The sequence below is a fragment of the Chrysochloris asiatica genome, unplaced genomic scaffold (genome assembly GCF_000296735.1).
Source record: "Chrysochloris asiatica unplaced genomic scaffold, ChrAsi1.0 scaffold00102, whole genome shotgun sequence".
Classification (NCBI taxonomy): Eukaryota; Metazoa; Chordata; class Mammalia; order Afrosoricida; family Chrysochloridae; genus Chrysochloris; species Chrysochloris asiatica.
In genome coordinates this window covers 8743912-8759707 of record NW_006408620.1, presented here as the reverse complement: position 1 = coordinate 8759707, position 15796 = coordinate 8743912, and the positions used below count along the sequence as shown (strand labels likewise).

The window sequence follows — 15796 nt, the reverse complement described above, 5'->3', positions numbered from 1 at the left end:
GAAACAGACTGCCCATCTTTCTCCCTTGGAACAAATGATAGGTTCAAACTGGCCGCCTTTTGGCTAGCAGCGGAGCACTGTAACCAGTGTACCAGGCTGGAAGGCACTCAACATACGGCTGGGGAAGAGCTGCCTCCTCCAAGCAGAGAGGATCTTAAGGGGTCGATGGAGCAAAGCTTTCCGGACCTTCATTTGCTGATAAGAAACGCTGTAAACAGAATCGGGCAGCGATTCTTTCGTTCTGTCATACAAGGGTGGTGGGGGGGAGGGAGGTGCTCTGAGTCCACAAGGACTGGACGACACCAAACAAGAATGTATCATTACTTAGCCGATGCGGGTTCAGCACACACACACACACACAGGATGACAGCGGAGCCCAGAGCTCATCCACAGGACGGAACCGCGAAGACAGGGAGACAGCAGGTTCAGATGGCCTGGTCCTGCCTCTGCCTCCGGGTGAGCTCCCGGGCGGCTGCCAAGAAGGCCGCACCAGTGAGCAGCTCTGCCGTGATGCTGACCCAGCCCAGGGCCAGGGACCAGCCAAAGCGAATGTCCACCTGGTCCAGCAGGGCCTTCTCCTCCAGGAGACACAGCGCCTCCCGGAAGGCCGCCGCTGAGTAGGCGATGTAGACGCTGATCCCGGCTAAGGTCACCAGGGCTGCAGGGGGGACAGAGGGAGACAGCGGTCAGAGCCACAGGGGGCGCCAGTCAGCCACCCTCCACCTCTTCACACCTTCCAGCCTCCTGGGCAAATCCCTACCCACCACCCCTGGCAGTTTAGCTCACAGCCCCACCCCCACAGATCTGTGATTCTGCCTCATCTCCGTAACCTCTAGACTGTTGTCTCTGTCCGCCCGCAAAAAACACCCCCACTCTCGGTGCCTAGGCCCTCGAGAGAAAAGAGTTTAGAGCTCTTCTGTCCAATCCGGTTGCCACTGGCCACAGGTGGTTTCTTCCATTTAAACTCATTGATCTGATGCCACTGGGGAGCCAGGTGTGGGCCACAGACAGCACAGAACAGAGCTCCCCACCCCTCACAAAAAACTCCTGTGGGCGGGGCTAATCTAGAGGTGGAGCTACAGGATGAACTCTCCACGCCCATGTGCACGAGAAGAGCCCAAAAGGTCACAATAGTTTCACCTCCAAGACCTGCTTTTATCTGTCTGTCTGCGGGATCAAGATTATGCGAGTGCTGTGCATGCGTACGAGTGTCCATGTGAGGGGCATGTATGAGAGTGTACGTTTTTGTGCATGTGTGTATGTGTATGCATATGTGTGGTAGAGTGGTGCTTTTGTGTGCATGTATGTTGCAAGTGTGTGTCATGTGAGCATACATGTGTCCATTTATATGTTCTTTGTGTGTATCTGTCCATGCAGCATACATGTATGAGTACCTCTCTGTGTGTGTGTGAGCGCCTTGGTGTATATGTGTGTATATGGGTAATGTGTGTGCATGTGTGTGAGTGTGTGGCTGTATATGGGCATGTGTGTTCCTGCATGTGTGTGTAAGTATATGAGTGTGTGTATGTATATGAGTGTGTGACTGCATGTGTGGATATGTGTGTACACATGCATGTGAGTAAAGGTGTGTTTGTGCCTGCATGTGGGCATACATCACTGTGTGTGCATGTGCATTGTGAGTGTATATGTGTGCAGACGTGTGTGCATGGGTGTTCGTTTGCTGTGCATGAGTGTGTGTGTGTGGCTATGTGAGCGTGTTTGCACCTGTGTGTTAACACGTGAGTGTATGTGTATTTGTATGTGCATGTAAATGTATTGCATGTATGTATATATGTGCCTGAGTGGATGCACATGTGTGCATGTGTGTGGTTATAAATGTGTTGCATGTATGCCCCCAGGTGTATGTGGATATACATGTGTGTGCATGTGAGTGTAGTGTGCTATGTACATGTGCGTATGGCATGTGAATGTGTGCGTATGTGTGGTTTGCATGTTCACATGTGTTGTGTGTGTGTGGGTGCAGGCATGTGTTTAGATGTGCATGTGTGTATTTTGGTCTACATGTGCCTGCGTGTGCAGGTCAGTGTGTGCACTACATGTGTGTGATTGCTACTGTTTGTACATTCAAGCACATTTGTGTGTATATGTGTGTGTATGTGCATTTGCATGTGTGTTTGTGTGTCACACCCCTCTCCCTTTGTTTAACGAGGAACCATTTTGAACATGGAAGCAGGACAAAGAGCCGTGGGGCAGACAGTCATGGCTCGCCCTGCCATCATCTGTGCTGCCTGGGTTTGAATTGGGTAGAGTTTCTGTCACAACCAGAGACAGGAATAAGGGTACTAGGTGGCCAGAGTCAGGGTCTCCATTAACCCCCTGCCAGAGTCTGGCTTCTTCTGTGAAGCAACAAGAATGACTCTCAGAAGCTGCCCATGCCCCACCTCCTGCCTCCCAATGGCTTCCTCTGTAACTAGGGGTCCAGGGGCTGGCACCGGCATCACCCTCTCTTCTAGGTGAGATGTCACAGATGGGGAAACTGAGTCCTGGAGAGTTGATTGAGCCCTCCCTCTCCTCCCTCACTGAAGTTGCATCTGGGCCCAGCGTCGGGGGGCCTACCTCCAAAGAGGAAGAGGACCCCAGTGAGCAGAAACAGGAGGTGGGTTCTGACGAGGAAGCTCAGAAAGCCCAGCATGCCCCCGAAGACCATGAGGATGAGGCTGAGTGGCAGCAGGGTCACAAAGGTCCCATGCATGGCTGAGGACACAGAGGACAGTGGGCAGATAGCATCATGACCATCCTTCACTCCGTCAAAACTCATGACTGTAACCACTCTGTCACTGTTGTCACCACGTCTCCTACAGATGGGAGTCCCTGAGGGGTACAAACTATAAGCATGAGCAGCTACTAATCGAAAGGTTGGAGGTTCAAGTTCACCCAGAGGCACCTCAGAAGAAAGACCTGGAAAGCTACTTCCCAAAAATCCACTAACTGAAAACCTCATGAAGCACGGGTACACCGCGCGATGACAGTTGTTTTTCTCTAATGATAATGACAATAATGTTGCTGAGGTTCCAAAACCAAAGCCGAATCCAAACCCACAGGTGTTGAGTCGATTCTAATTCATAGCGACCCTACAGGACAGGGTAGAACTGTCCCATAAGGCTTTCAAGGCTATAAACGTCTAAGGAAACAGATTGCCACAACTTTCTTCCATGGAGAAGCTGGTGGGTTTGAACCACTGACTTTTCAGATAGCAGCTGAGCGCTTAACACTGCTCCAGCAGGGCTCCTTTCCTGAGCTCACTGTGTGCTTTATAAAAGTACAGTCCTCACCCAGCCCTATGAGGCAGGGAATGTTACTGCTGTTTATTCGCTTATCCACTCAACCATGTCAATTGCGTGCACACTCTTCCAGGCGCTGTTCCAGGCACTGTGGCTTCAGTGGCAAACAAACCAAGCCCCCTCCCCTTCTGTGAGCCTCTCAGCTGAGAGGGGAAGACAAGTGCAAGGGGACAAAATGGAGAGGAAGGGGTGGGGAGTGCTGGGTAGCAATTTTCAGTCACTCACCTGGAAGGGGGTGAGGGACTACAGGCAGTATTGGGGTGCGGCCCCTGACGTGGGAGTGGGAACTGCCTTCAGAGGCTGGGGTTCTAGGTAGGGACGGGGAGTGAGGGAAAGAACTGTGGAAGGTGAGTTTACAGGGCTCATCAGCCACAGGAGAACTTTTCCTTCCTCTGGGGGAGGTGGGTCCCAATGAGCGGAATTTACAGTTTCACTGGTTTGAAAGCAGACAATAGAAGGGTGCAGGGGGTTGAATCCCACCACCGCGACCCTATAGACAGAGTAGGGTTTCTGAGGCTGAAAATCCTTACAGCAGCAGCTTTGAACCCATGGAGTGGCTTGTGGGTTCAAACCATCGACCTTAAGGTTAGAAGCCCAATGCTTAATCCACTGCACCACCATGGCACCTGTGATTTGAATTGTTGTTAAATGCCATCGAGTCGGTTCCAATTCACAGCAACTCTGTGTAGGGTTCCAAGGCTGGAAATTTTTGTGGAAGCAGAAAGCCTCATCTTTCAGCCATGGAGTGGCTGATCGACTCACACCTCTGACCTCATGGTTTGTAGTCCAGTGCTTATCCTACAGAGCCACCCTGCTCCCATGGGTTGGATGGTGGCCTGCAAAAGCTACATCCACCCAGACCCTGGGAGTGATCTCATTTCGAAAGGACTCGTGCAGGTGGAATTAAAGACAGCAAGATGAGGTCATCTGGACTAGGCGAGGCCCTAAATCCACTGGCAAACCAGTTGCTGGCAGCCTCATTGGCTCAGTGGGCAATCTGTACCATGAAAAGAGAAACTGGACAGTGTGTCTCCTCACCCCAGAGAAAGCCCAGCTGACAGGTGAAGGCCACGCTCTCCCACCAGCTGGACTGAAGAGGCCCGAGTTCATTCTCACTTGAGTTGAGAACATTTCAGTGGTTGACTGTTCTTGCTACATCTTTCTTCCTCAGTAGAGGATGTGGGCACAGACACAATGAGAAGGTCAACAGTAGCCCCACCCCTCACACCACCCTCTGGACCTCCACTTCCTCATCTGTCCACTTCAGTCAATCCCTCCAGCACCCAGCTCTGACACCACCTCCTCCAAGAGGTCTTCCTAGATAGCTCCCAATCTAGTGAGGCCAACCCTCCCTCCTCTGGGCTGGCTCTTGAGCAGGTTCCCATGGATGGATTAGGATGTGTCAACACATCTGTCTTCACATCCCAGAGAGAGGTTGACCCAATCTTCCTGGGATGCCGACAATAGCTGGATGCTTAGAACACAGCACACGCCTAGCAAACGTGGAATGAGTGATAGAATGAGGTTGAAGGGTAAGATCTGCCTGTGGGCTCCAGACAGGGCCACTCGGGAGAGAAGTCACAATCAGGTGTTAACACACCTAACCATTCATTGTGACGGGGAGGCCGCTGCTATTTGGCTGGCCCTGGTTTGGTCCTGGGTGTGCCATCCTGGAGAAAGCATTCAGAAATGATTGCTTATAGAGGTGGACTTTGCTGGTAGCAGTACCAGCTCAACACCCCAAGAAGGAGCCTCAGGTTAGTGCCCTGGATGGAGGAATAGGACTCTATTGGGTGACATCCGGGGTGAAGAGGGAGCTTTTCACTGGGGACCCAGTGGCTTGTGGGATAAACCACATTAGATGCTGTCCCCGGGTCACTGAGCCATGAGGACTGACCTAGCGGACAGAGTGCTGGTTGAACTTAGTCCTTATCTTGCCTCATCCCTTAAAGGCTCTGACGCAGTTTCCCAAGTGCTCTAAGAACAAGGAGACCAACTAATGCTGCCGGTGTCATCAGATACCATCGAGTCAAGTTCCAGGTCGTAACAACCCAACGTCCAACCAAACCAAACCCTGGTCAGTCCTGCACCGTCCTCACAATCACCGCTGTGCCTGAGCCCACTGTGGCAGCCACTGGGTCAGTCCATCTCCTTGGGGGGTTTGCTCTTTTTTGCTGACCCTCTACTTTACCAAAAGAGTTCTGGTGGTGCAGTGCAGTAAGTATTGGATTACTAACCATAAGGTCAACGGTTCAAACCCACCAGATGTTCTGCAGGAGAAACATGAGGTAATCTGCTTCTGAAAACAATTCGAGCCCCAGAACTCTTTTGGATCAGTTCTGCTGTGTCCTGTCGGGTCACTATGAGTTGATGGCAGTGGGTTTGGGTTTTCTTGTTTGTTTGTTTTTGTTACTGCTTCTACTTTATCAAGCATGATGTCCTTCTCTAAGGACTAGGAAGCAGAGAAGTGTGTGAAAGTCAAGACCAATAGATGGGGTTGGGGAGGAAAGAGACAGAGATAGCAGGAAGCAGGGAGGTGGGCAATCAGAAGAGGTCTTAAGGTCTAGGCAGTTGCCACCACATTGGTTGTGAGCTTCCTGGGAGCCAGAGTAGAAAGAGATACAAGCACAAGATTCTTTTTAACCTGTTATTAATTATCCAAACTGTTGGTTTACCACGAGCTGGGTGCTGAGCCCTTTTAAATCCTTGTTAACAAGATGTGTATAAAAATAAATACTTTCTTCTCATCCTTCAGGGCAAGTTAGGCAGCTTAGCCTAAGAATACTAAATGTAAAGACAATAGGCAACATGAAGCAATATAAGTAAGACGTTCAGTACAGTGGCCTATTGTTGTTGTTAAGTGCCATCCAGTCAATTCTGACCCACAGCGACCCTGTATAGGGTTTCTGAGGAGCAGCTGATGAGCTTGAACTACTGACCTTGCAGTTCAAATGGCTTTGCAGTCTGGCACATTAACCCACAGCGCCACAGTGGCCTACAGAGTCAACATTAAATACACCAGCCTGGGGTGGCTCTGTGAGTTAATACACTGGACAGGAAGGTCGGTTTGAACCACAAGGTCAGCGGTTCAAGCTCACCAGATGCTCCTGGAAACCCTATACAGGGTTACTATGAGTCAGAACTGACTCAACGGCACTTCACAACAACAAAGTTTATCAAGGAGTCCTGGTGTGGTGCTGTAGGATCAGCACTGGACTGCTAACCATAAGGTCAGTGGTTCAAACCCATCAGCGCGGCTCCTGGGAAACCCTCTACAGGGTTGCTCTGAGTTGGAACCAGTTCTACGGCACTTTACAACTCTGCTAACGATGATATAACCGCAATGCACTGGAGTGTGTCCCCAGAACTGAGTTGTGAATCCTGACTGCTCTGCTTGTGGTCATCATCCTGTTTAGGAAGGGGCTGTCTTTGTGATGTGAACGAGGCAGGATTCATGTAGCCTAGGCCTTGAGCAAAGATGTCAGCTTGACAACTAAGGTACGCCTGACCCAAGCCATGGTATTTTCAGTAACCTCATATGGATGCGAAAGCTGGACAGTGAATAAGGAAGATCATAGAAGAATTGATGCCTTTGAGTTGTGGTGTTGGAGGAGAATATTGAAAGTGCCATGGACTGCCAAAAGAACAAACAGTTCTGTTTTGGAAGAAATGCAGTCAGAGTGCTCCTTGGAGGCCAAGATGGCTAAACTTCGTCTCTCATACTTTGGACACATTGTCAGGAGGGAACAGTCACTAGAGGACTGCTTGGTAAGATGGAGGGTCAGAGAAAAAGAGGAAGACTTCTAACGAGATGGGTCGGCCAGGTGGCATCATTGATGGACTCAAGTGTGGCAGCGATAGTGAGGTTGGCCCAGGATCGGACATTGTTTCGTTCTGCTGTGCATGGGGTCACTATGAGTCAGTTCCGACTCCATGGCACCTGACAACAAAAGGTCTTGAGTCAACCACTTTTGAATGATCCAAAAGATGGAATAAGTCAGAGGGAGAAGCAGAGATGGGGAAGAGAAATGCTACCTGAAGATCACGGAGGAACAGAAGACCTTCCTCCAGCCCCAATGGAGAGACAAAGCCTTCTCCTCAAGCTGGCTCCCTGGATTTGAACTTCTAGCCTCATCAACTGTGGGGAAAACTTCCTGGGTTACCACCAGCCACGTGTGGCATTCCTGTTACAACAGCCCTCCAAAGCTCAGGCAGTAAGGTTGGGGGGTCATTTTGTCTCTGGCCTCCAGAGGCCAGCTCCGTCTCCATCCCCCAAACGCCAGCACCCAGCGAGCCAGCGGAGCAAGGCCAGATGTGATCATTGAGGACAAGACCTTTGGTCTATCTGATTTCGGTTGTTCTCTAATTCTTTCCTTTTTTTTTAAAGACAGAAACCTGGTCAGGGGAGGACAGCAGCTGGTGTGGAAAACCTGGCCTATAAGGTCTGTCGCTGTGCCTGGCATTCGCCTCCAGACTATGGCCGTGAAATGAAATCATTTCTCATTTAGAAATTAATTAGCTTTCCCGGAGTCGATGCAGCCCTGGCGGCCCAGTGTGTGGGTTCCCCAGACGCACCGTGGGCCGACTTGACGTCCACGTCCAATTAAATGTCTGGATAAGAACAGGCTCCCCTCGGGAGGGTTGTCAAACCTCCTGCTGAAGTTCAGTTCTGTGTGTGTGTGTGTAGACGCATGCTCTTTATTTTCTGTTATTTCCCCACTTTGGGGACTGTGGTCTTGGAACAGGAATATCGATTCAAAGTTCTGTTCTTCTTGGAAAGGGCTCAGTCTCCAAGACCATTTCTGATTGGACTCTAGGAGATGTTGTCCTTTGGAATATGGATAAGGAAAAGTACTGGATTTCTGGAGATGGGACATTCAGGAGGGGGCTACAGGCAGTAGAAGGGAGGTGTATGTCATCAAAAGGCCACTTAGTCCCCAGTGACTACGGCCTTTTGTCACCCTGCAGGTCTGAAAATAAACTCACCGCTAAGGCTTAATTTTCAGGAGTCCTTGTGTGGAGCTGTGGGTTAATGCGCCAGACTGCAAAGCCGTTTGAACTGCAAGGTCGTTGGTTCAAGCTCACCAGCTGCTCCTTGGAAACCTTATACAGGGTCTCTATGGGTCAGAATCGACTCAACAGCACTTCACAACAACAACAAGGCTTAATTTTCAGGCAAGCAATACACAGGTGTACAAGGGGAGCAATGACACGGGAAGTACGTACTTCTTAAAAGTCATCACAACCATCTGAGATCAAAAGGGCAGCATTTACTGAAGGACAAAGCTCAGAAGGGTTACAAAAGGAGGCGGAATAGAAATAAGAAGTGCAGGTAGGAAGTGGGATGAGTGATGTCACACTGTGAGGACTGCAGTCAGCGAGATGAAACCAGATGGGGATGGATTGGTGAATGGAAAAATGATACGCTGTGTAAACCTTCAACCAAGTCTCAATAAAAAGTTGTTTCGTTTGTTTTTTTTAAATACCATTTAATTGTGAGCCTGAATCTATGAAATATAAGCTGTGTGGCTTTGGACAACTGTCTAGAGCACTCCGGGCCCCACCTATAAAATAAGGGTGAAAATCCCTGTCCACTGGCTCCCCAAAACTGTTAATTAAGCTCAGCAGATGTACGGAGTGTGTCAGTTGTAAGTTCTGCTTCCTGCAGAGCCTGGTGTGGGGACAAATATGACAGCTTCATTCACAGCTCGCCCCCCCACCCGTGTACTGAGCCACAAGGCTTAACCCCCAGACCACAACACTTCTGAGAGTCAGTGCCAACAAGTGTAATGGTTAGGGTTCTGTGTCCACTTGACTAGACGAGGAATTCCATGGGTTAGCAGTTAAGATGTGTTTGTTCCCATGGTGATGAGATCTAATACTGCCATAGTTAACTCAATAAGGAGGGCTATGAGCAGCCAATCAATTGAAGGGATGCTTCCTTGAGGTGTGGCCTGCTCCCAATATGATTATTGCTGTTGTTACGTGCCGTCGAGTTGATTATGACCCATAGCGACTGTAATCTTTATGGGAGCAGAAAGCCTCAACTTTCTCCCTCGGACGAGCTGGTACTTTCGAACTGCTGACCTTGAAGATCGCAGCCCAATTCATAACCACTATGCTACCAGAGCTCCTTCCCAATATGACAGACACCCGGAAAAGGCTCTCTCTCTTCCACTAAGGACCTGGGTATCTACAAGTGTACACCATTTTCTTGATAATAAACTTCTCTCTCTTTCCATATATATATATATTTCACTCATTTTGCTTCTCTAGAAAAACCAACCTAAGACAACAAGTAGTACAACATCTTTGATAACAAACACATCTATCTTAGAAGGAGTAGAGACTGAACTTTTCTTAAAAGAGAGAATGAAAAGATATCATCTTTCATACTTCAGTGGAACCAGTCCCTGCAATAGGACATCGTGCTTGGCAAAGTGAAGGACCCACAAAAAAGAGGAAGACCCCCCCAATGAGATGGACTGACACCGTGGTAGCAGCAAGGAGCTTCAACGTAACAATTATAAGGTTGGCACAGGACTGGGCAGGGTTTTGTTCTGTTGCATGTGTGTGGGGTCTCTATGAGTCAGAACAGACTCAAGAGCACGTAACAACAGCCATAAACACCGGTATACAGCAAAGCCAGTCAGAATGGACTAGGACAACTGGACACGCCACGTATCCATTCACTATTTCAGCAGACAACCACCCAGCACCTAGAGTGACCAGGCTCAGGTACCAGCTGAGGGAGTGTGGGCGAGTTAGCATGCAGCTTTTGAAACCTCAGTTTTTACATCTACTGAATGGGAATGATCCGAGTATCCACATCCAAGGATTGCGCATTGAGAACTAAATACAGTACACCGTGACATCTCTCACAATTAAGCCTCTTCTCATCAGAAACCTACACAATTGTTGGTTGTTACTGTTGTTAATCTGCTTACTGGTTTGGTTCTGTGCTTATAAGGGGCCCTCATGGTGAAATAGCCTCATGTTCTGTTTCCTACGAAAGGTTGGTGGTTTGAACCCACTAAGCAGCTCCGTGGAAGAGCTGCCAATTAGCTTCTGCTGTTGTCGTTGTTAAGTGTCATCGGGTGGGTTCTATCCCACAGCAATCCTGTATAGGGTTTCCAAGGAGCAGTTGGTGGGTTTGAACCACCAACCTTGCCATTCAAACTGACCTCACAGTCCAGTACTTATCCTACAGCGCGACACCAGGCCTCCCCTGTAAAGATAACAGCCCTGGACACTCTCTGGGGCAGTTCTGTCACACGGATTTGCGTCCAGCAGGAACTCTGGTTATAAAGCATACAGGAGAGAAGCTGTAAGGCCAAACTCCGGCCGGAGAGCACCATGCTCGGCTGCTCCCCTGCCAAAGGGCAGACGCAGCACCCCAGCCCCTGACCTCCACGCACACCAACAGCCTCCTAGAACGCCACCATCAGATGAGGTCACCTAAGACCACGGCAGTGAGACCAAGCAGGGCACCCACACAACGTGGCCCAAGCACAGAAAAGAGGAGACACCATGCCACCCACAAAATGCCAACCACCCTCCTCTCCCAGCTACAGGGATTGGTGCTTCTTTAGCAGTCCAGCGTTAGTCTCCCTCCAATCTGACTGTCCTGATGGGTAAGACTGACAGAGACCCATGATTACAGAACTGTCCCTGCTGACAGCACCCAGCCCAGAGAGAAGCCCCACTCTGTAGAACCTCCCCAAAACCAAGGCCTGGAACCCAAGCAAAGCACAAGTCCTACCGCAGCTTCGTTCTAACCCCCTCCTCTTTCTGAACTGTCCCGCAAGACCCCATGGTACGTGTTTGCCTCTGTTGAACCCACAACCCCCACTTGCTGAAGTACAAGTGTGCCCCAGTGGTCTCAGCTGCAGAACATGAGTCATGGGCAAAGGGCCATCCCAAGCACTGGGTGAGGAAACTGGGCAAGGATGGGGAAGGATCAAAGGTCAGCCAGGCTCAGGACATTTCTTTGCCTTGTTGCATTTGTGCATCCTTGAATGCCCAGCAAGCAGTCGGGAAGCAGATGACTACACTAGTGAAAGAGAATGATGGAACAGCAAACTAAGCATTTACTGAGCATCTAGTATGTGCCGTGTGTTGGCTCAGGTGCTGAAGAAGCACAGAATTAAATTAGATTGTGACTTCTGCTGCCTTGGAACCTCTCATTTAGAAGTGAATGTCAAATGGAGACTTCATGTCCTACAGGGCCGGGGGGGAGGGGGCGGGATGTGACACTAAGAGACACAAAGGCAGTGGCAGGCGAGTTCAGGGATGATGGACTACGTCGGAATGCGAACAACTCCTCCACTTGACAATACGGGCTGTGAGAAGGTACTGGATCATAGAAGACAGAGAGGGGAACTGGGGGCCAGAGCAAGGTCCATTCCTGTAACTTTGGACAGGCTGCTTCTTCCTTCTGAACCTCAGTTTCCTCCTCGGGAAGATGGAGATTGACCCAACCCGCCTTGGGGTGAGCTCCACAGGAGAAGACTTGGGGAAACACAGGCTTGGGGCTCAGCTGATGTGATCACCATCTTCCTCCTCCAGGAACCCCCAGCAGGTACCCAGGCCACTCTGCCTTTTAGGGATGCGATTCAGTGTCACAGTTGGAAGGAAGATTCCTGATTCTTACATTTCCCCATCAGCTCTGCCATCCCTTGGGGGATCAAAGAGAAGACCCCTTCCTTGTCTCTTCTGGTGACTCCGGCATTCTTGGGTAGGAGGAAGCATCTCTCCAGTCTGTGTGCCTTTGGATCCAACCCCCCACCTCTCTCTCTCTTCTAAAGACACCAGTCTTGGATCCGGAGCCTACCTTAACCCTGTATTGTAACTTGATTCCATCTGCAAAGACCCTGCTTGCAAAAATGGTCACAGTGATAGGGACCAGGGGTTAGGACATTGGGGAGAGACACAAGTCCACCCATTCCAGTCTTCTTCCCGTCTCTCCTCTGTGCTTGTTTCGCCGCTTCTTGTAAAGATTTGTTTTACATTTATGACCCACCCTGTCAATCTCAGCTCAAGATACTTCAAAGTCATTCCATCTTCAAAGACCCCACTATCAAATAAAGTTACATTCACAGGTACCAGGGGTGAGGATTTAGACATAGCTTTGGGGGTGGGGGCGGGCACGAACCAGCCCCCTTGGATGGCACAATAAATGTCAGCTGTGAGTATAACATAGAATTAACAGTAGCAAAAATGTTGGCAGTCACTGTTTCTCCATGGGTAAAAGGCAGGCCCATGTGCAAGAGATCTTTTCAACTCAAACATGGTTTTTTTGCAGGTAAGGAAGAAAATAAACCCAGAAAGAATCAAGATGTTCACACTGATGAAAGCTGAGGCTCTGAGCATTCTATTAATGCCCCGTTCAAACAGCTGTACCATGGGGAAATCAGCTTCCACAAGCCTCAAGGTCAGGAAGCCCTGGGGTGGTTAGCCAGGTAAGATTTGTGCTTTTAAGGAGATCCAGGGATGGATCATTCCCCAGAAACATCAGAAGCTCCAGGAAAAGACAAAAAAAAATGCCTCAAGAAATATTTCCCAAAGTGGGGAGAATGTCATGGTCTTTGTTTTCAGAGCTTGCCTGCCGATGAGGCTTTGAAACAGGATCATTCCTGGTAATGGTGGCGGTGGTGGCATGCTGTGGATTTGGTTCTGACTCAGTGACCCCGCACAGGGTTTCCGAGGCTGTAAATCTTTACGGAAGCAGAAAGCTGCATCTTTCTCCCACAGAACTGCTGGTAGTTTCGAACTGCTGACCTTGAGATTAGCAGCCCAATTTGTAACCACTACGCTAGGGATTAAAAAGCTTTTTTTTGTAACTATTTGCTCTGGACTCTGTCACCTGATGGGGACAGGGGCTGTCTAAACTATCACCATGGCCTCTAAGACGCGTGGTAGTCAGATGGCCAGAGCGTCTGTACACAACAAAGCCCTGGCTTCGGACTCGGGCTCCACTGCCGGTGGGCGACCAGCGTGGTCTCTCTCTCTCTCTGCAGCCTCAGTTTCCTTCATGGACCCACCGGCCCACCTTGCAAAGATGCGTGGGGACCGAATGTGAGAATGCTTATTTCTTTCTCATCCCCAAGTACCTGCATTTATCTGGCTTAACAGCACAGAAAACACAGGCACATCTGACAACTCAAGCATCCACCCCAAGTGAAGGTATTATATGGCTTTGGGGCAATGGTCATCTCTGACTCACGTGACCTCATGTGTCTCCAAGTAGAACTGTGCTCCACAGGCGATGGTTCAGTAGATGGCCAGGCGTTTCCTCTGAGGCACTTCTGGGTGCACTCAAACCTCCAATCTCTCTGTTGGTGCCTAAACCACTTGTACCACCCACCTGGGGACTCCCATGCTACCCATATGGCTCTGTAGCTTCCTCTTTTCATTCCACGGCACATTAGGTATTCTATCCATGTTCATAATATTCTTTTTAACAGCTCTGTAATATTCCACCCAGTGTGCCTACCCACAGGCCACTGGGGTAGCTCCTTCCGTAACACAGAAATTGTGTGATAAAAATGCTGCTTCTCAGACAGTTCCTTGTGCTCTTGTGGTAGCATGGTAGATAACCAAGAAGTGGACTGGTTTTAAGTATGGACTCTTTTTTTTTTAATTTAAACCATTGCCTCGACTTTCACTGGGAGAAGCAGCCTAGAGAACAGGTGTCCTGCCTGAAGGAGCTCAGGCCCACAGAATCCTCCTCTCTCTGTCTCCTCCCTGAACCCACCCCTGCAGCATCAAACCCAAATGCCATGGAGTCAATTCCAAAGGCTGTGCTGTCACACTGACAGTCTGTCCCGGGGAAGCCATCAAGTTCCCAGTCCCTTCTCCTGTGTATCCTCACAGCCTCCACACCAGCGATATGCACCAGATGTCGTAGGAGGGCTGCTTTTAATTTTCCAAGTTGCTGCAGACACCAGCCCTCAGAGGGAACAGAACTGTCATCTCAGGACTGTAGCTGCTCACCTCCTCAGAGGACGGTCACTACTGTCCCGGGTGGCCCTGAACCAGGCGCTGGGCTCCTCCATGGAACCCTGGGAAACCCAGCTGGAAAAAACCCTAGCGCATCTAGGGAACAATTCTTCAGTCTTCCAGAACAGCCACCTCCCACCTCCAGGCTTTGCATCAGCTTTTGTTCCTCACTATGCAGGTGTCTACTGGCCTCTGAGAGAGGCACAACAGGAGAATGGCACTCCGAATCCTAAAAACTGAGGGCCCAGAGCTCTGCCTCTGGGCTTCCCTGGTATCCAGTCTCTGCGCAGTCCTAATGTACTGAAATTAGACTTGGTGGAGCATCGTGCTAGGAAGGCAGGCCTGCGCTCACATCTCAGATCTACCAGCTCCTGGGCAAATGTGGGAAACTTACATAACCTCTCTGGTCCACCATTTCCTCACCTGCAAAATGAGGAAGATGATGCCAGTACCTGCCCTGTGGGAGTGATAAAAAGGCTCAAGGAGTTAGTATGTGGATAGAGCAGCTGTTCTACCCGCACTGCTGCTGTTGTGAAGTGCTGGGGAGTCGGTGCCGACTCATAATGACCCTGTATAGACTTTCTATGGAGCAACTGGTGGGTTTGAACTGTCAACCTCATAGTTAGCAGTCCAGTGCTTATACTGAAATGCCATACCAGCTTCGCTCACCCACATTCGTACATGCTTTTTGCAGGCTTCCTAATAGTATTGCAGACAAGATATCTGTCCACCCACAGAGCCTAGGGTTGGAAACATTGCCTGTTGCTCCCATACCCACTTTTGACCACATGACTCTATTTTATTTCCCTGTGCCTACTGGTGTGGCGCTGTGGGATAAGCACTGGACCACAAGGTTGGTTTGAACCACAAGGTCGACAGTTCAAACTCACCAGTCGCTCCTCGGAAACCCTACACTAGGTTGCTAAGAGTCGCAACTGACTCGACAGCACTTAACGACAACAACTATTTGAGGAGCCCTGGTGGCAGAGTGGATTACGCATTGGGCTGCTAACCACATGGTTGGTGGTTTGAACCCACCAGTTGCTCCATGGTAGGAAGAAGGAAGGAATACCTAGTTCATGGGCTTACAACTCCCCCAGCAGACTCCCCGGCTGTCACCGGACCACGTGCCCACCTCACCATCATTAGCCACCCCCACTGGCCTCTCTGACCACCACAGCAGCTCCTTACAGCAATGAAACGTCTTCACAACCTAAGACAGTTTAGGACTGACTTAAAATTCATTGTCAAGGGGAAAAGGAGATTCCCGGGGGAAAAGTTCTTTCTGGGGGTGGTGTGCAGCAGGCTTGTGGCCAAAAAGGGCAGCCTGCCCTCTCCTTCCAGGAAGATAATGGTCGTAATAGCAGCTCCAGCATACTGTGCATTTAGGGTGGCCAGCACTGTGTTCAACTCTTTAAAGTACACTCTCTCTCTTTTCATTCACAAAAGCACCTTCTAAGGAAGGACAGGTCGGACAATAGGAACTTGCCGGG

General features: G+C 49.9%; 1 protein-coding gene across 1 annotated transcript in view; it reads right to left on the bottom strand.

Moving 5' to 3' along the window:
- Positions 1 to 425: 425 nt before the first annotated feature.
- The window catches only part of TMEM114 (transmembrane protein 114), a 20783-nt gene continuing 5412 nt past the window's right edge, over positions 426 to 15796 (bottom strand). Inside the window, exons 3-4 of the mRNA XM_006867227.1 lie at positions 2578 to 2715; positions 426 to 658 (exon numbers count right to left, since the gene is read on the bottom strand). Of these exons, the coding sequence (XP_006867289.1) occupies positions 426 to 658; positions 2578 to 2715 (371 nt within the window). The remainder of the gene's footprint in view (positions 659 to 2577; positions 2716 to 15796) is intronic.